A 19,432-nucleotide genomic window follows, 5' to 3' on the forward strand; every position below is an offset into this window, starting at 1 on the left:
ATAATATGGGGCAGGATACAGAGGGAGATAATATGGGGCAGGATACAGAGGGGGATAATATGGGGGCAGGATACAGAGGGAGGATAATATGGGGGCAGGATACAGAGGAGGATAATATGGGGCAGGATACAGAGGAGGATAATATGGGGCAGGATACAGAGGAGGATAATATGGGGCAGGATACAGAGGAGGATAATATGGGGGCAGGATACAGAGGAGGATAATATGGGGGCAGGATACAGAGGAGGATAATATGGGGCAGGATACAGAGGGGGATAATATGGAGCAGGATACAGAGGGGGATAATATGGGGCAGGATACAGAGGGGGATAATATGGGGGCAGGATACAGAGGAGGATAATATGGGGGCAGGATACAGAGGGGGATAATATGGGGCAGGATACAGAGGAGGATAATATGGGGGCAGGATACAGAGGAGGATAATATGGGGCAGGATACAGAGGGGGATAATATGGGGGCAGGATACAGAGGAGGATAATATGGAGCAGGATACAGAGGGAGATAATATGGGGGGCAGGATACAGAGGAGGATAATATGGGGGCAGGATACAGAGGAGGATAATATGGGGCAGGATACAGAGGGGGATAATATGGGGGCAGGATACAGAGGGGGATAATATGGGGCAGGATACAGAGGGGGATAATATGGGGGCAGGATACAGAGGAGGATAATATGGGGCAGGATACAGAGGAGGATAATATGGGGGCAGGATACAGAGGGAGATAATATGGGGGCAGGATACAGAGGGAGATAATATGGGGGCAGGATACAGAGGAGGATAATATGGGGCAGGATACAGAGGGAGGATAATATGGGGGCAGGATACAGAGGAGGATAATATGGGGGCAGGATACAGAGGGAGGATAATATGGGGGCAGGATACAGAGGGAGATAATATGGGGGCAGGATACAGAGGAGGATAATATGGGGCAGGATACAGAGGGAGGATAATATGGGGGCAGGATACAGAGGAGGATAATATGGGGGCAGGATACAGAGGAGGATAATATGGGGCAGGATACAGAGGGGGATAATATGGGGGCAGGATACAGAGGAGGATAATATGGAGCAGGATACAGAGGGAGGATAATATGGGGGCAGGATACAGAGGAGGGATAATATGGGGGCAGGATACAGAGGAGGATAATATGGGGCAGGATACAGAGGAGGATAATATGGGGGCAGGATACAGAGGAGGATAATATGGGGCAGGATACAGAGGAGGATAATATGGGGGCAGGATACAGAGGGGGATAATATGGAGCAGGATACAGAGGGGGATAATATGGGGCAGGATACAGAGGGGGATAATATGGGGGCAGGATACAGAGGAGGATAATATGGGGGCAGGATACAGAGGAGGATAATATGGGGGCAGGATACAGAGGAGGATAATATGGGGCAGGATACAGAGGAGGATAATATGGGCAGGATACAGAGGAGGATAATATGGGGGCAGGATACAGAAGGGGATAATATGGGCAGGATACAGAGGGGATAATATGGGGGCAGGATACAGAGGAGGATAATATGGGGGCAGGATACAGAGGAGGATAATATGGGGGCAGGATACAGAGGAGGATAATATGGGGGCAGGATACAGAGGAGGATAATATGGGGCAGGATACAGAGGAGGATAATATGGGGCAGGATACAGAGGAGGATAATATGGGGCAGGATACAGAGGAGGATAATATGGGGCAGGATACAGAGGAGGATAATATGGGGCAGGATACAGAGGAGGATAATATGGGGGCAGGATACAGAGGAGGATAATATGGGGCAGGATACAGAGGAGGATAATATGGGGCAGGATACAGAGGAGGATAATATGGGGGCAGGATACAGAGGAGGATAATATGGGGGCAGGATACAGAGGAGGATAATATGGGGCAGGATACAGAGGAGGATAATATGGGGGCAGGATACAGAGGGAGATAATATGGAGCAGGATACAGAGGGAGGATAATATGGGGGCAGGATACAGAGGAGGATAATATGGGGCAGGATACAGAGGAGGGATAATATGGGGCAGGATACAGAGGAGGATAATATGGGGCAGGATACAGAGGAGGATAATATGGGGGCAGGATACAGAGGAGGATAATATGGGGCAGGATACAGAGGAGGATAATATGGGGGCAGGATACAGAGGAGGATAATATGGGGCAGGATACAGAGGAGGATAATATGGGGCAGGATACAGAGGAGGATAATATGGAGCAGGATACAGAGGGGGATAATATGGGGGCAGGATACAGAGGGAGGATAATATGGGGCAGGATACAGAGGAGGATAATATGGGGCAGGATACAGAGGGAGATAATATGGAGCAGGATACAGAGGGAGGATATTATGGGGGCAGGATACAGAGGAGGATAATATGGGGGCAGGATACAGAGGAGGATAATATGGGGGCAGGATACAGAGGAGGATAATATGGGGCAGGATACAGAGGGAGATAATATGGGAGCAGGATACAGAGGGGGATAATATGGGGGCAGGATACAGGGGAGGATAATATGGGGGCAGGATACAGAGGAGGATAATATGGGGCAGGATACAGAGGAGGATAATATGGGGCAGGATACAGAGGAGGATAATATGGGGCAGGATACAGAGGAGGATAATATGGGGCAGGATACAGAGGAGGATAATATGGGGGCAGGATACAGAGGAGGATAATATGGGGGCAGGATACAGAGGGGATAATATGGAGCAGGATACAGAGGGGGATAATATGGGGGCAGGATACAGAGGGGGATAATATGGGGGCAGGATACAGAGGAGGATAATATGGGGGCAGGATACAGAGGGGGATAATATGGGGCAGGATACAGAGGAGGATAATATGGGGGCAGGATACAGAGGAGGATAATATGGGGCAGGATACAGAGGGGGATAATATGGGGGCAGGATACAGAGGAGGATAATATGGAGCAGGATACAGAGGGAGATAATATGGGGGCAGGATACAGAGGAGGATAATATGGGGGCAGGATACAGAGGAGGATAATATGGGGCAGGATACAGAGGGGGATAATATGGGGGCAGGATACAGAGGGGGATAATATGGGGCAGGATACAGAGGGGGATAATATGGGGCAGGATACAGAGGAGGATAATATGGGGCAGGATACAGAGGGGGATAATATGGGGCAGGATACAGAGGAGGATAATGGGCAGATAGGGGATATGGGGGCAGGATACAGAGGAGGATAATATGGGGGCAGGTTGCAGAGGAGGATAATATGGGGGCAGGATGCAGAGGGGGATAATATGGGGCAGGATACAGAGGGGGATAATATGGGGCAGGATACAGAGGGGGATAATATGGGGCAGGATACAGAGGGGGATAATATGGGGGCAGGATACAGAGGAGGATAATATGGGGGCAGGATACAGAGGGGGATAATATGGGGCAGGATACAGAGGAGGATAATATGGGGCAGGATACAGAGGGGGATAATATGGGGGCAGGATACAGAGGGGGATAATATGGGGCAGGATACAGAGGAGGATAATATGGGGGCAGGATACAGAGGAGGGATAATATGGGGCAGGATACAGAGGAGGATAATATAGGGCAGGATACAGAGGAGGATAATATGGGCAGGATACAGAGGAGGATAATATGGGGGCAGGATACAGAGGAGGATAATATGGGGCAGGATACAGAGGGGGATAATATGGGGCAGGATACAGAGGAGGATAATATGGGGGCAGGATACAGAGGGGGATAATATGGGGGCAGGATACAGAGGAGGATAATATGGGGGCAGGATACAGAGGGAGGATAATATAGGGGCAGGATACAGAGGGGGATAATATGGGGGCAGGATACAGAGGGGGATAATATGGGGCAGGATACAGAGGAGGATAATATGGGGCAGGATACAGAGGGAGATATTATGGGGGCAGGATACAGAGGAGGATAATATGGGGCAGGATACAGAGGGAGATAATATGGGGGCAGGATACAGAGGAGGATAATATGGGGCAGGATACAGAGGGGGATAATATGGGGGCAGGATACAGAGGAGGATAATATGGGGGCAGGATACAGAGGGAGATAATATGGGGCAGGATACAGAGGGAGATAATATGGGGGCAGGATACAGAGGGAGATAATATGGGGCAGGATACAGAGGGGGATAATATGGGGGCAGGATACAGAGGAGGATAATATGGGGCAGGATACAGAGGAGGATAATATGGGGCAGGATACAGAGGGGGATAATATGGGGCAGGATACAGAGGAGGATAATATGGGGGCAGGATACAGAGGGGGATAATATGGGGCAGGATACAGAGGGGGATAATATGGGGCAGGATACAGAGGAGGATAATATGGGGCAGGATACAGAGGGAGGATAATATGGGGGCAGGATACAGAGGAGGATAATATGGGGCAGGATATAGAGGAGGATAATATGGGGGCAGGATACAGAGGAGGATAATATGGGGCAGGATACAGAGGGGGATAATATGGGGCAGGATACAGAGGAGGATAATATGGGGGCAGGATACAGAGGAGGATAATATGGGGGCAGGATACAGAGGGGGATAATATGGGGCAGGATACAGAGGAGGATAATATGGGGGAGGATACAGAGGAGGATAATATGGGGCAGGATACAGAGGAGGATAATATGGGGCAGGATACAGAGGAGGATAATATGGGGCAGGATACAGAGGAGGATAATATGGGGCAGGATACAGAGGAGGATAATATGGGGGCAGGATACAGAGGAGGATAATATGGGGCAGGATACAGAGGAGGATAATATGGGGCAGGATACAGAGGAGGATAATATGGGGGCAGGATACAGAGGAGGATAATATGGGGGCAGGATACAGAGGAGGATAATATGGGGGCAGGATACAGAGGAGGATAATATGGGGCAGGATACAGAGGAGATAATATGGAGCAGGATACAGAGGGGGATAATATGGGGCAGGATACAGAGGAGGATAATATGGGGCAGGATACAGAGGAGGATAATATGGGGCAGGATACAGAGGAGGATAATATGGGGCAGGATACAGAGGAGGATAATATGGGGGCAGGATACAGAGGAGGATAATATGGGGCAGGATACAGAGGAGGATAATATGGGGCAGGATACAGAGGAGGATAATATGGGGCAGGATACAGAGGAGGATAATATGGGGCAGGATACAGAGGGAGATATTATGGGGGCAGGATACAGAGGAGGATAATATGGGGGCAGGATACAGAGGAGGATAATATGGGGGCAGGATACAGAGGGGGATAATATGGGGCAGGATACAGAGGGAGATAATATGGAGCAGGATACAGAGGGGGATAATATGGGGGCAGGATACAGGGGAGGATAATATGGGGCAGGATACAGAGGAGGATAATATGGGGGCAGGATACAGAGGAGGATAATATGGGGCAGGATACAGAGGAGGATAATATGGGGCAGGATACAGAGGAGGATAATATGGGGCAGGATACAGAGGAGGATAATATGGGGGCAGGATACAGAGGAGGATAATATGGGGGCAGGATACAGAGGGGGATAATATGGAGCAGGATACAGAGGGGGATAATATGGGGCAGGATACAGAGGGGGATAATATGGGGGCAGGATACAGAGGAGGATAATATGGGGGCAGGATACAGAGGGGGATAATATGGGGCAGGATACAGAGGAGGATAATATGGGGGCAGGATACAGAGGAGGATAATATGGGGCAGGATACAGAGGGGGATAATATGGGGGCAGGATACAGAGGAGGATAATATGGAGCAGGATACAGAGGGAGATAATATGGGGGCAGGATACAGAGGAGGATAATATGGGGGCAGGATACAGAGGAGGATAATATGGGGCAGGATACAGAGGGGGATAATATGGGGGCAGGATACAGAGGGGGATAATATGGGGCAGGATACAGAGGGGGATAATATGGGGGCAGGATACAGAGGAGGATAATATGGGGCAGGATACAGAGGGGGATAATATGGGGGCAGGATACAGAGGGAGGATAATATGGGGGCAGGATACAGAGGGAGATAATATGGGGGCAGGATACAGAGGAGGATAATATGGGGCAGGATACAGAGGGAGATAATATGGGGGCAGGATACAGAGGAGGATAATATGGGGGCAGGATACAGAGGGGGATAATATGGGGGCAGGATACAGAGGGAGATAATATGGGGGCAGGATACAGAGGAGGATAATATGGGGCAGGATACAGAGGGAGATAATATGGGGGCAGGATACAGAGGAGGATAATATGGGGGCAGGATACAGAGGAGGATAATATGGGGCAGGATACAGAGGGGGATAATATGGGGGCAGGATACAGAGGAGGATAATATGGAGCAGGATACAGAGGGAGATAATATGGGGGCAGGATACAGAGGAGGATAATATGGGCAGGATACAGAGGAGGATAATATGGGGGCAGGATACAGAGGAGGATAATATGGGGCAGGATACAGAGGAGGATAATATGGGGGCAGGATACAGAGGGGGATAATATGGAGCAGGATACAGAGGGGGATAATATGGGGCAGGATACAGAGGGGGATAATATGGGGGCAGGATACAGAGGAGGATAATATGGGGGCAGGATACAGAGGAGGATAATATGGGGGCAGGATACAGAGGAGGATAATATGGGGCAGGATACAGAGGAGGATAATATGGGGCAGGATACAGAGGAGGATAATATGGGGGCAGGATACAGAAGGGGATAATATGGAGCAGGATACAGAGGGGGATAATATGGGGGCAGGATACAGGGGAGGATAATATGGGGGCAGGATACAGAGGAGGATAATATGGGGCAGGATATAGAGGAGGATAATATGGGGGCAGGATACAGAGGAGGATAATATGGGGCAGGATACAGAGGAGGATAATATGGGGGCAGGATACAGAGGAGGATAATATGGGGCAGGATATAGAGGAGGATAATATGGGGGCAGGATACAGAGGAGGATAATATGGGGCAGGATATAGAGGAGGATAATATGGGGGCAGGATACAGAGGAGGATAATATGGGGCAGGATACAGAGGAGGATAATATGGGGGCAGGATACAGAGGGGGATAATATGGGGCAGGATACAGAGGGGGATAATATGGGGGCAGGATACAGAGGGGGATAATATGGGGCAGGATACAGAGGAGGATAATATGGGGCAGGATACAGAGGAGGATAATATGGGGCAGGATACAGAGGAGGATAATATGGGGGCAGGATACAGAGGAGGATAATATGGGGCAGGATACAGAGGAGGATAATATGGGGCAGGATACAGAGGAGGATAATATGGGGGCAGGATACAGAGGAGGATAATATGGGGGCAGGATACAGAGGAGGATAATATGGGGCAGGATACAGAGGAGGATAATATGGGGCAGGATACAGAGGGAGATAATATGGAGCAGGATACAGAGGGGGATAATATGGGGCAGGATACAGAGGAGGATAATATGGGGCAGGATACAGAGGAGGATAATATGGGGGCAGGATACAGAGGAGGATAATATGGGGCAGGATACAGAGGAGGATAATATGGGGCAGGATACAGAGGAGGATAATATGGGGCAGGATACAGAGGAGGATAATATGGGGGCAGGATACAGAGGAGGATAATATGGGGCAGGATACAGAGGAGGATAATATGGGGCAGGATACAGAGGAGGATAATATGGGGCAGGATACAGAGGAGGATAATATGGGGCAGGATACAGAGGGAGATAATATGGAGCAGGATACAGAGGGGGATAATATGGGGGCAGGATACAGGGGAGGATAATATGGGGCAGGATACAGAGGAGGATAATATGGGGCAGGATACAGAGGGAGATAATATGGAGCAGGATACAGAGGGAGATATTATGGGGGCAGGATACAGAGGAGGATAATATGGGGGCAGGATACAGAGGAGGATAATATGGGGGCAGGATACAGAGGGGGATAATATGGGGCAGGATACAGAGGGAGATAATATGGAGCAGGATACAGAGGGGGATAATATGGGGGCAGGATACAGGGGAGGATAATATGGGGGCAGGATACAGAGGAGGATAATATGGGGCAGGATACAGAGGAGGATAATATGGGGCAGGATACAGAGGAGGATAATATGGGGCAGGATACAGAGGAGGATAATATGGGGCAGGATACAGAGGAGGATAATATGGGGGCAGGATACAGAGGAGGATAATATGGGGGCAGGATACAGAGGGGGATAATATGGAGCAGGATACAGAGGGGGATAATATGGGGCAGGATACAGAGGGGGATAATATGGGGGCAGGATACAGAGGAGGATAATATGGGGGCAGGATACAGAGGGGGATAATATGGGGCAGGATACAGAGGAGGATAATATGGGGGCAGGATACAGAGGAGGATAATATGGGGCAGGATACAGAGGGGGATAATATGGGGGCAGGATACAGAGGAGGATAATATGGAGCAGGATACAGAGGGAGATAATATGGGGGCAGGATACAGAGGAGGATAATATGGGGGCAGGATACAGAGGAGGATAATATGGGGCAGGATACAGAGGGGGATAATATGGGGGCAGGATACAGAGGGGGATAATATGGGGCAGGATACAGAGGGGGATAATATGGGGGCAGGATACAGAGGAGGATAATATGGGGCAGGATACAGAGGAGGATAATATGGGGCAGGATACAGAGGGGGATAATATGGGCAGGATACAGAGGGGGATAATATGGGGCAGGATACAGAGGGGGATAATATGGGGGCAGGATACAGAGGAGGATAATATGGGGGCAGGATACAGAGGAGGATAATATGGGGGCAGGATACAGAGGAGGATAATATGGGGGCAGGATACAGAGGGGGATAATATGGGGCAGGATACAGAGGGGGATAATATGGGGGCAGGATACAGAGGAGGATAATATGGGGCAGGATACAGAGGAGGATAATATGGGGCAGGATACAGAGGGGGATAATATGGGCAGGATACAGAGGGGGATAATATGGGGCAGGATACAGAGGAGGATAATATGGGGCAGGATACAGAGGGGGATAATATGGGGGCAGGATACAGAGGGAGATAATATGGGGGCAGGATACAGAGGGAGATAATATGGGGGCAGGATACAGAGGAGGATAATATGGGGGCAGGATACAGAGGAGGATAATATGGGGGCAGGATACAGAGGGAGATAATATGGGGGCAGGATACAGAGGAGGATAATATGGGGCAGGATACAGAGGGAGATAATATGGGGGCAGGATACAGAGGAGGATAATATGGGGGCAGGATACAGAGGAGGATAATATGGGGCAGGATACAGAGGGGGATAATATGGTGGCAGGATACAGAGGAGGATAATATGGAGCAGGATACAGAGGGAGATAATATGGGGGCAGGATACAGAGGAGGATAATATGGGCAGGATACAGAGGAGGATAATATGGGGGCAGGATACAGAGGAGGATAATATGGGGCAGGATACAGAGGGGGATAATATGGGGCAGGATACAGAGGAGGATAATATGGGGCAGGATATAGAGGAGGATAATATGGGGGCAGGATACAGAGGAGGATAATATGGGGGCAGGATACAGAGGGGGATAATATGGGGCAGGATACAGAGGGGGATAATATGGGGGCAGGATACAGAGGAGGATAATATGGGGGCAGGATACAGAGGAGGATAATATGGGGGCAGGATACAGAAGGGGATAATATGGAGCAGGATACAGAGGGGGATAATATGGGGGCAGGATACAGGGGAGGATAATATGGGGGCAGGATACAGAGGAGGATAATATGGGGCAGGATACAGAGGGAAGTGTCATGGGGGAGGATACAGAGGGAAGTGTCATGGGGGAGGGGCCACCAAGGGTCAGGTACACTCAGGTTTCCCCCTCAGGCCGCTGTGCACGTTTCCCGCCTTCACTGTGACACGTAGAATAAAGCACGTAACGTGTGCGCGCATGCTCAGGGGAACACGTTACGTGTACGCGCAGTCTAAGGGAACGGCGCCTGCGCAGTAAGTGGATTCTCTCTGACTGGTCCGTGGTGGCGGCCGCCATTTTGCTGGGAACTGGACGGAGGTTTACGAGGCTTTCCGCCGGCTCCGGTGACGTCCTCGGCCTCCGCCGTCTTCTTGTGTGCGGAATCTTCTCACAAGAGCAGTCGGAGGAGCCATGGACGATGACGGACAGCCGCGGACCCTGTGAGTATGGCAGCTGCCGGTCCTGTCAGGTGTTATGGATGATGGGAGTGATTGTCCTCCGCTCCTGTGGTGGATGATGAAGTGAGCTCTGGTGTCACCCGGGTGGTCGTCATGTAACATGTCATGTGACCGGGGACCAATCCTTAATATAATATATAGAAGAGACCCCCCCCCCCCCCCATATGACAGCGACGACTACGGATAATATCACCGGGGTCCAATCCTTAATATAATATATAGAAGAGACCCCCTCCCCCATATGACTGCGACGACTACAGATAATATCACCGGGGTCCAATCCTTAATATAATATATAGAAGAGACCCCCCCCCCCCATATGACAGCGACGACTACGGATAATATCACCGGGGTCCAATCCTTAATATAATATATAGAAGAGACCCCCCCCCCCCATATGACCGCGACGACTACGGATAATATCACCGGGGTCCAATCCTTAATATAATATATAGAAGAGACCCCCCCCCCCCCATATGACCGCGACGACTACGGATAATATCACCGGGGTCCAATCCTTAATATAATATATAGAAGAGACCCCCCCCCCCCCCCCCATATGACTGCGACGACTACGGATAATATCACCGGGGTCCAATCCTTAATATAATATATAGAAGAGACCCCCCTCCCCCCCATATGACCGCGACGACTACGGATAATATCACCAGGGTCCAATCCTTAATATAATATATAGAAGAGACCCCCCCCCCCCATATGACCGCGACGACTACGGATAATATCACCGGGGTCCAATCCTTAATATAATATATAGAAGAGACCCCCCCTCCCCTATATGACAGCGACGACTACGGATAATATCACCGGGGTCCAATCCTTAATATAATATATAGAAGAGACCCCCCCCCCCCCCCATATGACTGTGACGACTACGGATAATATCACCGGGGTCCAATCCTTAATATAATATATAGAAGAGACCCCCCCCCCCCCCCATATGACAGCGACGACTACGGGTAATATCACCGGGGTCCAATCCTTAATATAATATATAGAAGAGACCCCCCCCCCCCCATATGACCGCGACGACTACGGATAATATCACCGGGGTCCAATCCTTAATATAATATACAGAAGAGACCCCCCCCCCCCCCCCCCCCCCCATATGACAGCGACGACTACAGATATCACCGGGGTCCAATCCTTAATATAATATATAGAAGAGACCCCCCTCCCCTATATGACAGCGACGACTACGGATAATATCACCGGGGTCCAATCCTTAATATAATATATAGAAGAGACCCCCCCTCCCCCATATGACAGCGACGACTACGGATAATATCACCGGGGTCCAATCCTTAATATAATATATAGAAGAGACCCCCCCCCCCCCCCCATATGACCGCGACGACTACGGATAATATCACCGGGGTCCAATCCTTAATATAATATATAGAAGAGACCCCCCCCCCTCCCCATATGACAGCGACGACTACGGATAATATCACTGGGGTCCAATCCTTAATATAATATATAGAAGAGACCCCCTCCCCCCCCATATGACAGCGACGACTACGGGTAATATCACCGGGGTCCAATCCTTAATATAATATATAGAAGAGACCCCCCCCCCATATGACAGCGACGACTACGGATAATATCACCGGGGTCCAATCCTTAATATAATATATAGAAGAGACCCCCCCCCATATGACTGCGACGACTACGGATAATATCACCGGGGTCCAATCCTTAATATAATATATAGAAGAGACCCCCTCCCCCCCATATGACTGCGACGACTACGGATAATATCACCGGGGTCCAATCCTTAATATAATATATAGAAGAGACCCCCTCCCCCCCCCATATGACAGCGACGACTATGGATAATATCACCGGGGTCCAATCCTTAATATAATATATAGAAGAGACCCCCCCCCCCCCCCCATATGACCGCGACGACTACGGATAACATCACCGGGGTCCAATCCTTAATATAATATATAGAAGAGACCCCCCCCCCCCCCCATATGACCGCGACGACTACGGATAACATCACCGGGGTCCAATCCTTAATATAATATATAGAAGAGACCCCCCCCCCATATGACAGCGACGAATACGGATAATATCACCGGGGTCCAATCCTTAATATAATATATAGAAGAGACCCCCCCCCCCTCCCCCCCATATGACAGCGACGACTACAGATAATATCACCGGGTCCAATCCTTAATATAATATATAGAAGAGACCCCCTCCCCCCCCATATGACTGCGACGAATACGGATAATATCACCGGGGTCCAATCCTAAATATAATATATAGAAGAGACCCCCCCCCATATGACCGCGACGAATACGGATAATATCACCGGGGTCCAATCCTAAATATAATATATAGAAGAGACCCCCCCCATATGACCGCGACGACTACGGATAATATCACCGGGGTCCAATCCTTAATATAATATATAGAAGAGACCCCCTCCCCCCCCCATATGACTGCGACGAATACGAATAATATCACCGGGGTCCAATCCTTAATATAATATATAGAAGAGACCCCCCCCCCCATATGACTGCGACGAATACGGATAATATCACCGGGGTCCAATCCTTAATATAATATATAGAAGAGACCCCCCCCCCCCATATGACTGCGACGAATACGGATAATATCACCGGGGTCCAATCCATAATATAATATATAGAAGAGACCCCCCCCCCCCTCCCCTATATGACAGCGACGACTACGGATAATATCACCGGGTCCAATCCTTAATATAATATATAGAAGAGACCCCTCCCCCCCCCATATGACCGCGACGACTACGGATAATATCACCGGGGTCCAATCCTTAATATAATATATAGAAGAGACACCCCCCCCCCCCCATATGACCGCGACGACTACGGATAATATCACCGGGGTCCAATCCTAAATATAATATATAGAAGAGACCCCCCCCATATGACCGCGACGACTACAGATAATATCACCAGGGTCCAATCCTTAATATAATATATAGAAGAGACCCCCCCCCCCCCCCCATATGACCGCGACGACTACGGATAATATCACCGGGGTCCAATCCTAAATATAATATATAGAAGAGACCCCCCCCCCCCCCCCCATATGACAGCGACGAATACGGATAATATCACCGGGGTCCAATCCTAAATATAATATATAGAAGAGACCCCCCCCATATGACCGCGACGACTACGGATAATATCACCGGGGTCCAATCCTAAATATAATATATAGAAGAGACCCCCCCCCCATATGACCGCGACGACTACGGATAATATCACCGGGGTCCAATCCTAAATATAATATATAGAAGAGACCCCCCCCATATGACCGCGACGACTACGGATAATATCACCGGGGTCCAATCCTTAATATAATATATAGAAGAGACCCCCCCCCCCCCCCCCCCATATGACTGCGACGAATACGGATAATATCACCGGGGTCCAATCCTTAATATAATATATAGAAGAGACCCCCCCCCCCCCATATGACTGCGACGACTACGGATAATATCACCGGGGTCCAATCCTTAATATAATATATAGAAGAGACCCCCCCCCCCCATATGACTGCGACGAATACGGATAATATCACCGGGGTCCAATCCTTAATATAATATATAGAAGAGACCCCCCCCCCCATATGACTGCGACGAATACGGATAATATCACCGGGGTCCAATCCTTAATATAATATATAGAAGAGACCCCCCCCCCCCCCCATATGACTGCGACGAATACGGATAATATCACCGGGGTCCAATCCTTAATATAATATATAGAAGAGACCCCCCCCCCCATATGACTGCGACGAATACGGATAATATCACCGGGGTCCAATCCTTAATATAATATATAGAAGAGACCCCCCCCCCCTCCCCTATATGACAGCGACGACTACGGATAATATCACCGGGTCCAATCCTTAATATAATATATAGAAGAGACCCCCCCCCCCCCCATATGACTGCGACGAATACGGATAATATCACCGGGGTCCAATCCTTAATATAATATACAGAAGAGACCCCCCCCCCCCCCATATGACTGCGACGACTACGGATAATATCACCGGGGTCCAATCCTTAATATAATATATAGAAGAGACCCCCCACCCCCATATGACTGCGACGACTACGGATAATATCACCAGGGTCCAATCCTTAATATAATATATAGAAGAGACCCCCCCCCCCCATATGACAGCGACGACTACGGATAATATCACCGGGGTCCAATCCTTAATATAATATATAGAAGAGACACCCCCCCCCCCCCAATATGACAGCGACGACTACGGATAATATCACCGGGGTCCAATCCTTAATATAATATATAGAAGAGACCCCCTCCCCCCCCCCATATGACAGCGATGACTACGGATAATATCACCGGGGTCCAATCCTTAATATAATATATAGAAGAGACCCCCCCCCCCCCCCCATATGACAGCGATGACTACGGATAATATCACTGGGGTCCAATCCTTAATATAATATATAGAAGAGACCCCCCCCCCCCCCAATATGACAGCGATGACTAAGGATAATATCACCGGGGTCCAATCCTTAATATAATATATAGAAGAGACCCCCCCCCATATGACAGCGATGACTACGGATAATATCACCGGGGTCCAATCCTTAATATAATATATAGAAGAGACCCCCCCCCCATATGACTGCGACGACTACGGATAATATCACCGGGGTCCAATCCTTAATATAATCTATAGAAGAGACCCCCCCCCCCCCCCCCATATGACAGCGACGACTACGGATAATATCACCGGGGTCCAATCCTTAATATAATATATAAAAGAGACCCCCCCCCCATATGACCGCGACGACTACGGATAATATCACCGGGGTCCAATCCTTAATATAATATATAGAAGAGACCCCTCCCCATATGACTGCGACGACTACGGATAATATCACCGGGGTCCAATCCTTAATATAATATATAGAAGAGACCCCCCCCCCCATATGACAGCGATGACTACGGATAATATCACTGGGATCCAATCCTTAATATAATATATAGAAGAGACCCCCCCCCTCCCCCATATGACAGCGATGACTACGGATAATATCACCGGGGTCCAATCCTTAATATAATATATAGAAGAGACCCCTCCCCCCTCATATGACCGCGACGACTACGGATAATATCACCGGGGTACAATCCTTAATATAATATATAGAAGAGACCCCCCCCCATATGACAGCGACGACTACGGATAATATCACCGGGGTCCAATCCTTAATATAATATATAGAAGAGACCCCCCCCTCCCCTATATGACAGCGACGACTACGGATAATATCACCATGGTCCAATCCTTAATATAATATATAGAAGAGACCCCCCCTCCCCCATATGACAGCGATGACTACGGATAATATCACCGGGGTCCAATCCTTAATATAATATATAGAAGAGACCCCCCCCCCCATATGACTGCGACGACTACGGATAATATCACCGGGGTCCAATCCTTAATAAAATATATAGAAGAGACCCCCCCCCCCCATATGACCGCGACGACTACGGATAATATCACCGGGGTCCAATCCTTAATAAAATATATAGAAGAGACCCCCCCCCCCCCCCATATGACAGCGACGACTACGGATAATATCACCGGGGTCCAATCCTTAATATAATATATAGAAGAGACCCCCCCCCCCCCCCATATGACCGCGACGACTACGGATAATATCACCGGGGTCCAATCCTTAATATAATATATAGAAGAGACCCCCCCCCCCCCCCATATGACAACGATGACTACGGATAATATCACCGGGGTCCAATCCTTAATATAATATATAGAAGAGACCCCTCCCCCATATGACAGCAACGACTACGGATAATATCACCGGGGTCCAATCCTTAATATAATATATAGAAGAGACCCCCCCCCCCCCCCCCCAATATGACAGCGATGACTACGGATAATATCACCGGGGTCCAATCCTTAATATAATATATAGAAGAGACCCCCCCCCCATATGACAGCGATGACTACGGATAATATCACCGGGGTCCAATCCTTAATATAATATATAGAAGAGACCCCTCCCCCCTCATATGACCGCGACGACTACGGATAATATCACCGGGGTACAATCCTTAATATAATATATAGAAGAGACCCCTCCCCCCATATGACTGCGATGACTACGGATAATATCACCGGGGTACAATCCTTAATATAATATATAGAAGAGACCCCCCCCATATGACCGCGACGACTACGGATAATATCACTGGGGTCCAATCCTTAATATAATATATAGAAGAGACCCCTCCCCCCTCATATGACCGCGACGACTACGGATAATATCACCGGGGTACAATCCTTAATATAATATATAGAAGAGACCCCCCCCCCCATATGACCGCGACGACTACGGATAATATCACCGGGGTCCACTCCTTAATATAATATATAGAAGAGACCCCCCCCCCCCATATGACTGCGACGACTACGGATAATATCACCGGGGTCCAATCCTTAATATAATATATAGAAGAGACCCCCCCCCCCCCCCCATATGACTGTGACGACTACGGATAATATCACCGGGGACCAATCCTTAATATAATATATAGAAGAGACCCCCCCCCCCCCTCCCCTATATGACAGCGACGACTACGGATAATATCACCGGGGTCCAATCCTTAACATAATATATAGAAGAGACACCCCCCCCCATATGACTGCGACGAATACGGATAATATCACCAGGGTCCAATCCTTAATATAATATATAGAAGAGACCCCCCCCCCCCCATATGACCGCGACGACTACGGATAATATCACCGGGGTCCAATCCTTAATATAATATATAGAAGAGACCCCCCCCCCCCCATATGACTGCGATGACTACGGATAATATCACCGGGGTCCAATCCTTAATATAATATATAGAAGAGACCCCCCCCCCCCCATATGACCGCGACGACTACGGATAATATCACCGGGGTCCAATCCTTAATATAATATATAGAAGAGACCCCACCCCTCCCCCATATGACAGCGACGACTACGGATAATATCACCAGGGACCAATCCTTAATATAATATATAGAAGAGACCCCTCCCCATATGACTGCGACGACTACGGATAATATCACCGGGGTCCAATCCTTAATATAATATATAGAAGAGACCCCCCCCCCCCTCCCCCATATGACAGCGACGACTACGGATAATATCACCGGGGTCCAATCCTTAATATAATATATAGAAGAGACCCCCCCCATATGACAGCAATGACTACGGATAATATCACCGGGGTCCAATCCTTAATATAATATATAGAAGAGACCCCCCCCCCCCATATGACCGCGACGACTACGGATAATATCACCGGGGTCCAATCCTTAATATAATATACAGAAGAGACCCCCCCCCCCCCCATATGACCGCGACGACTACGGATAATATCACCGGGGTCCAATCCTTAATATAATATATAGAAGAGACCCCCCCCTTATGACCGCGACGACTACGGGTAATATCGCTGGGGTCCAATCATTAATATAATATATAGAAGAGACCCCCCCCCCACTATGACCGCGACGACTACGGGTAATATCACCGGGGTCCAATCCTTTATATAATATATAGAAGAGACCCCCCCCCCCCATATGACCGCGACGACTACGGGTAATATCACCGGGGTCCAATCCTTAATATAATATATAGAAGAGACCCCCCCCCCCCAATATGACCGCGACGACTACGGATAATATCACCGGGGTCCAATCCTTAATATAATAAATAGAAGAGACCCCCCCCCCCATGTGACAGCGACGACTACGGGTAATATCACCGGGGTCCAATCCTTAATATAATATATAGAAGAGACCCCTCCCCCATATGACAGCGATGACTACGGATAATATCACCGGGGTCCAATCCTTAATATAATATATAGAAGAGACCCCTCCCCCCTCATATGACCGCGACGACTACGGATAATATCACCGGGGTACAATCCTTAATATAATATATAGAAGAGACCCCCCCCCCATATGACTGCGACGACTACGGATAATATCACCGGGGTCCAATCCTTAATATAATCTATAGAAGAGACCCCCCCCCCCCCCCCATATGACAGCGACGACTACGGATAATATCACCGGGGTCCAATCCTTAATATAATATATAAAGAGACCCCCCCCCCATATGACCGCGACGACTACGGATAATATCACCGGGGTCCAATCCTTAATATAATATATAGAAGAGACCCCTCCCCCCATATGACAGCGATGACTACGGATAATATCACTGGGATCCAATCCTTAATATAATATATAGAAGAGACCCCCCCCCTCCCCCATATGACAGCGATGACTACGGATAATATCACTGGGGTCCAATCCTTAATATAATATATAGAAGAGACCCCTCCCCCCTCATATGACCGCGACGACTACGGATAATATCACCGGGGTACAATCCTTAATATAATATATAGAAGAGACCCCCCCCCCCATATGACCGCGACGACTACGGATAATATCACCGGGGTCCAATCCTTAATATAATATATAGAAGAGACCCCTCCCCCCTCATATGACCGCGACGACTACGGATAATATCACCGGGGTACAATCCTTAATATAATATATAGAAGAGACCCCCCTCCCCTATATGACAGCGACGACTACGGATAATATCACCATGGTCCAATCCTTAATATAATATATAGAAGAGACCCCCCCTCCCCCATATGACAGCGATGACTACGGATAATATCACCGGGGTCCAATCCTTAATATAATATATAGAAGAGACCCCCCCCCCCCATATGACTGCGACGACTACGGATAATATCACCGGGGTCCAATCCTTAATAAAATATATAGAAGAGACCCCCCCCCCCATATGACCGCGACGACTACGGATAATATCACCGGGGTCCAATCCTTAATAAAATATATAGAAGAGACCCCCCCCCCCCCCCCATATGACAGCGACGACTACGGATAATATCACCGGGGTCCAATCCTTAATATAATATATAGAAGAGACCCCCCCCCCCCCCCATATGACAACGATGACTACGGATAATATCACCGGGGTCCAATCCTTAATATAATATATAGAAGAGACCCCTCCCCCATATGACAGCAACGAC

At 48.8% G+C, this 19,432-nt stretch overlaps 1 protein-coding gene across 2 annotated transcripts in view; it reads left to right on the forward strand.

Moving 5' to 3' along the window:
* The first annotated feature begins 10,027 nt into the window (after positions 1–10,027).
* The window catches only part of TIAL1 (TIA1 cytotoxic granule associated RNA binding protein like 1), a 109,231-nt gene continuing 99,826 nt past the window's right edge, over positions 10,028–19,432 (forward strand). Inside the window, exon 1 of one of the 2 annotated variants that reach the window (XM_056552754.1) lies at positions 10,028–10,244. In XM_056552754.1, coding sequence (XP_056408729.1) covers positions 10,216–10,244 — 29 coding nt within the window. In that variant the 5' untranslated portion in view covers positions 10,028–10,215. The remainder of the gene's footprint in view (positions 10,245–19,432) is intronic. The other variant, XM_056552755.1, reaches the window with a different exon arrangement.

The sequence above is a fragment of the Hyla sarda genome, unplaced genomic scaffold (genome assembly GCF_029499605.1).
Source record: "Hyla sarda isolate aHylSar1 unplaced genomic scaffold, aHylSar1.hap1 scaffold_187, whole genome shotgun sequence".
In the NCBI taxonomy this organism is placed as follows: Eukaryota; Metazoa; Chordata; class Amphibia; order Anura; family Hylidae; genus Hyla; species Hyla sarda.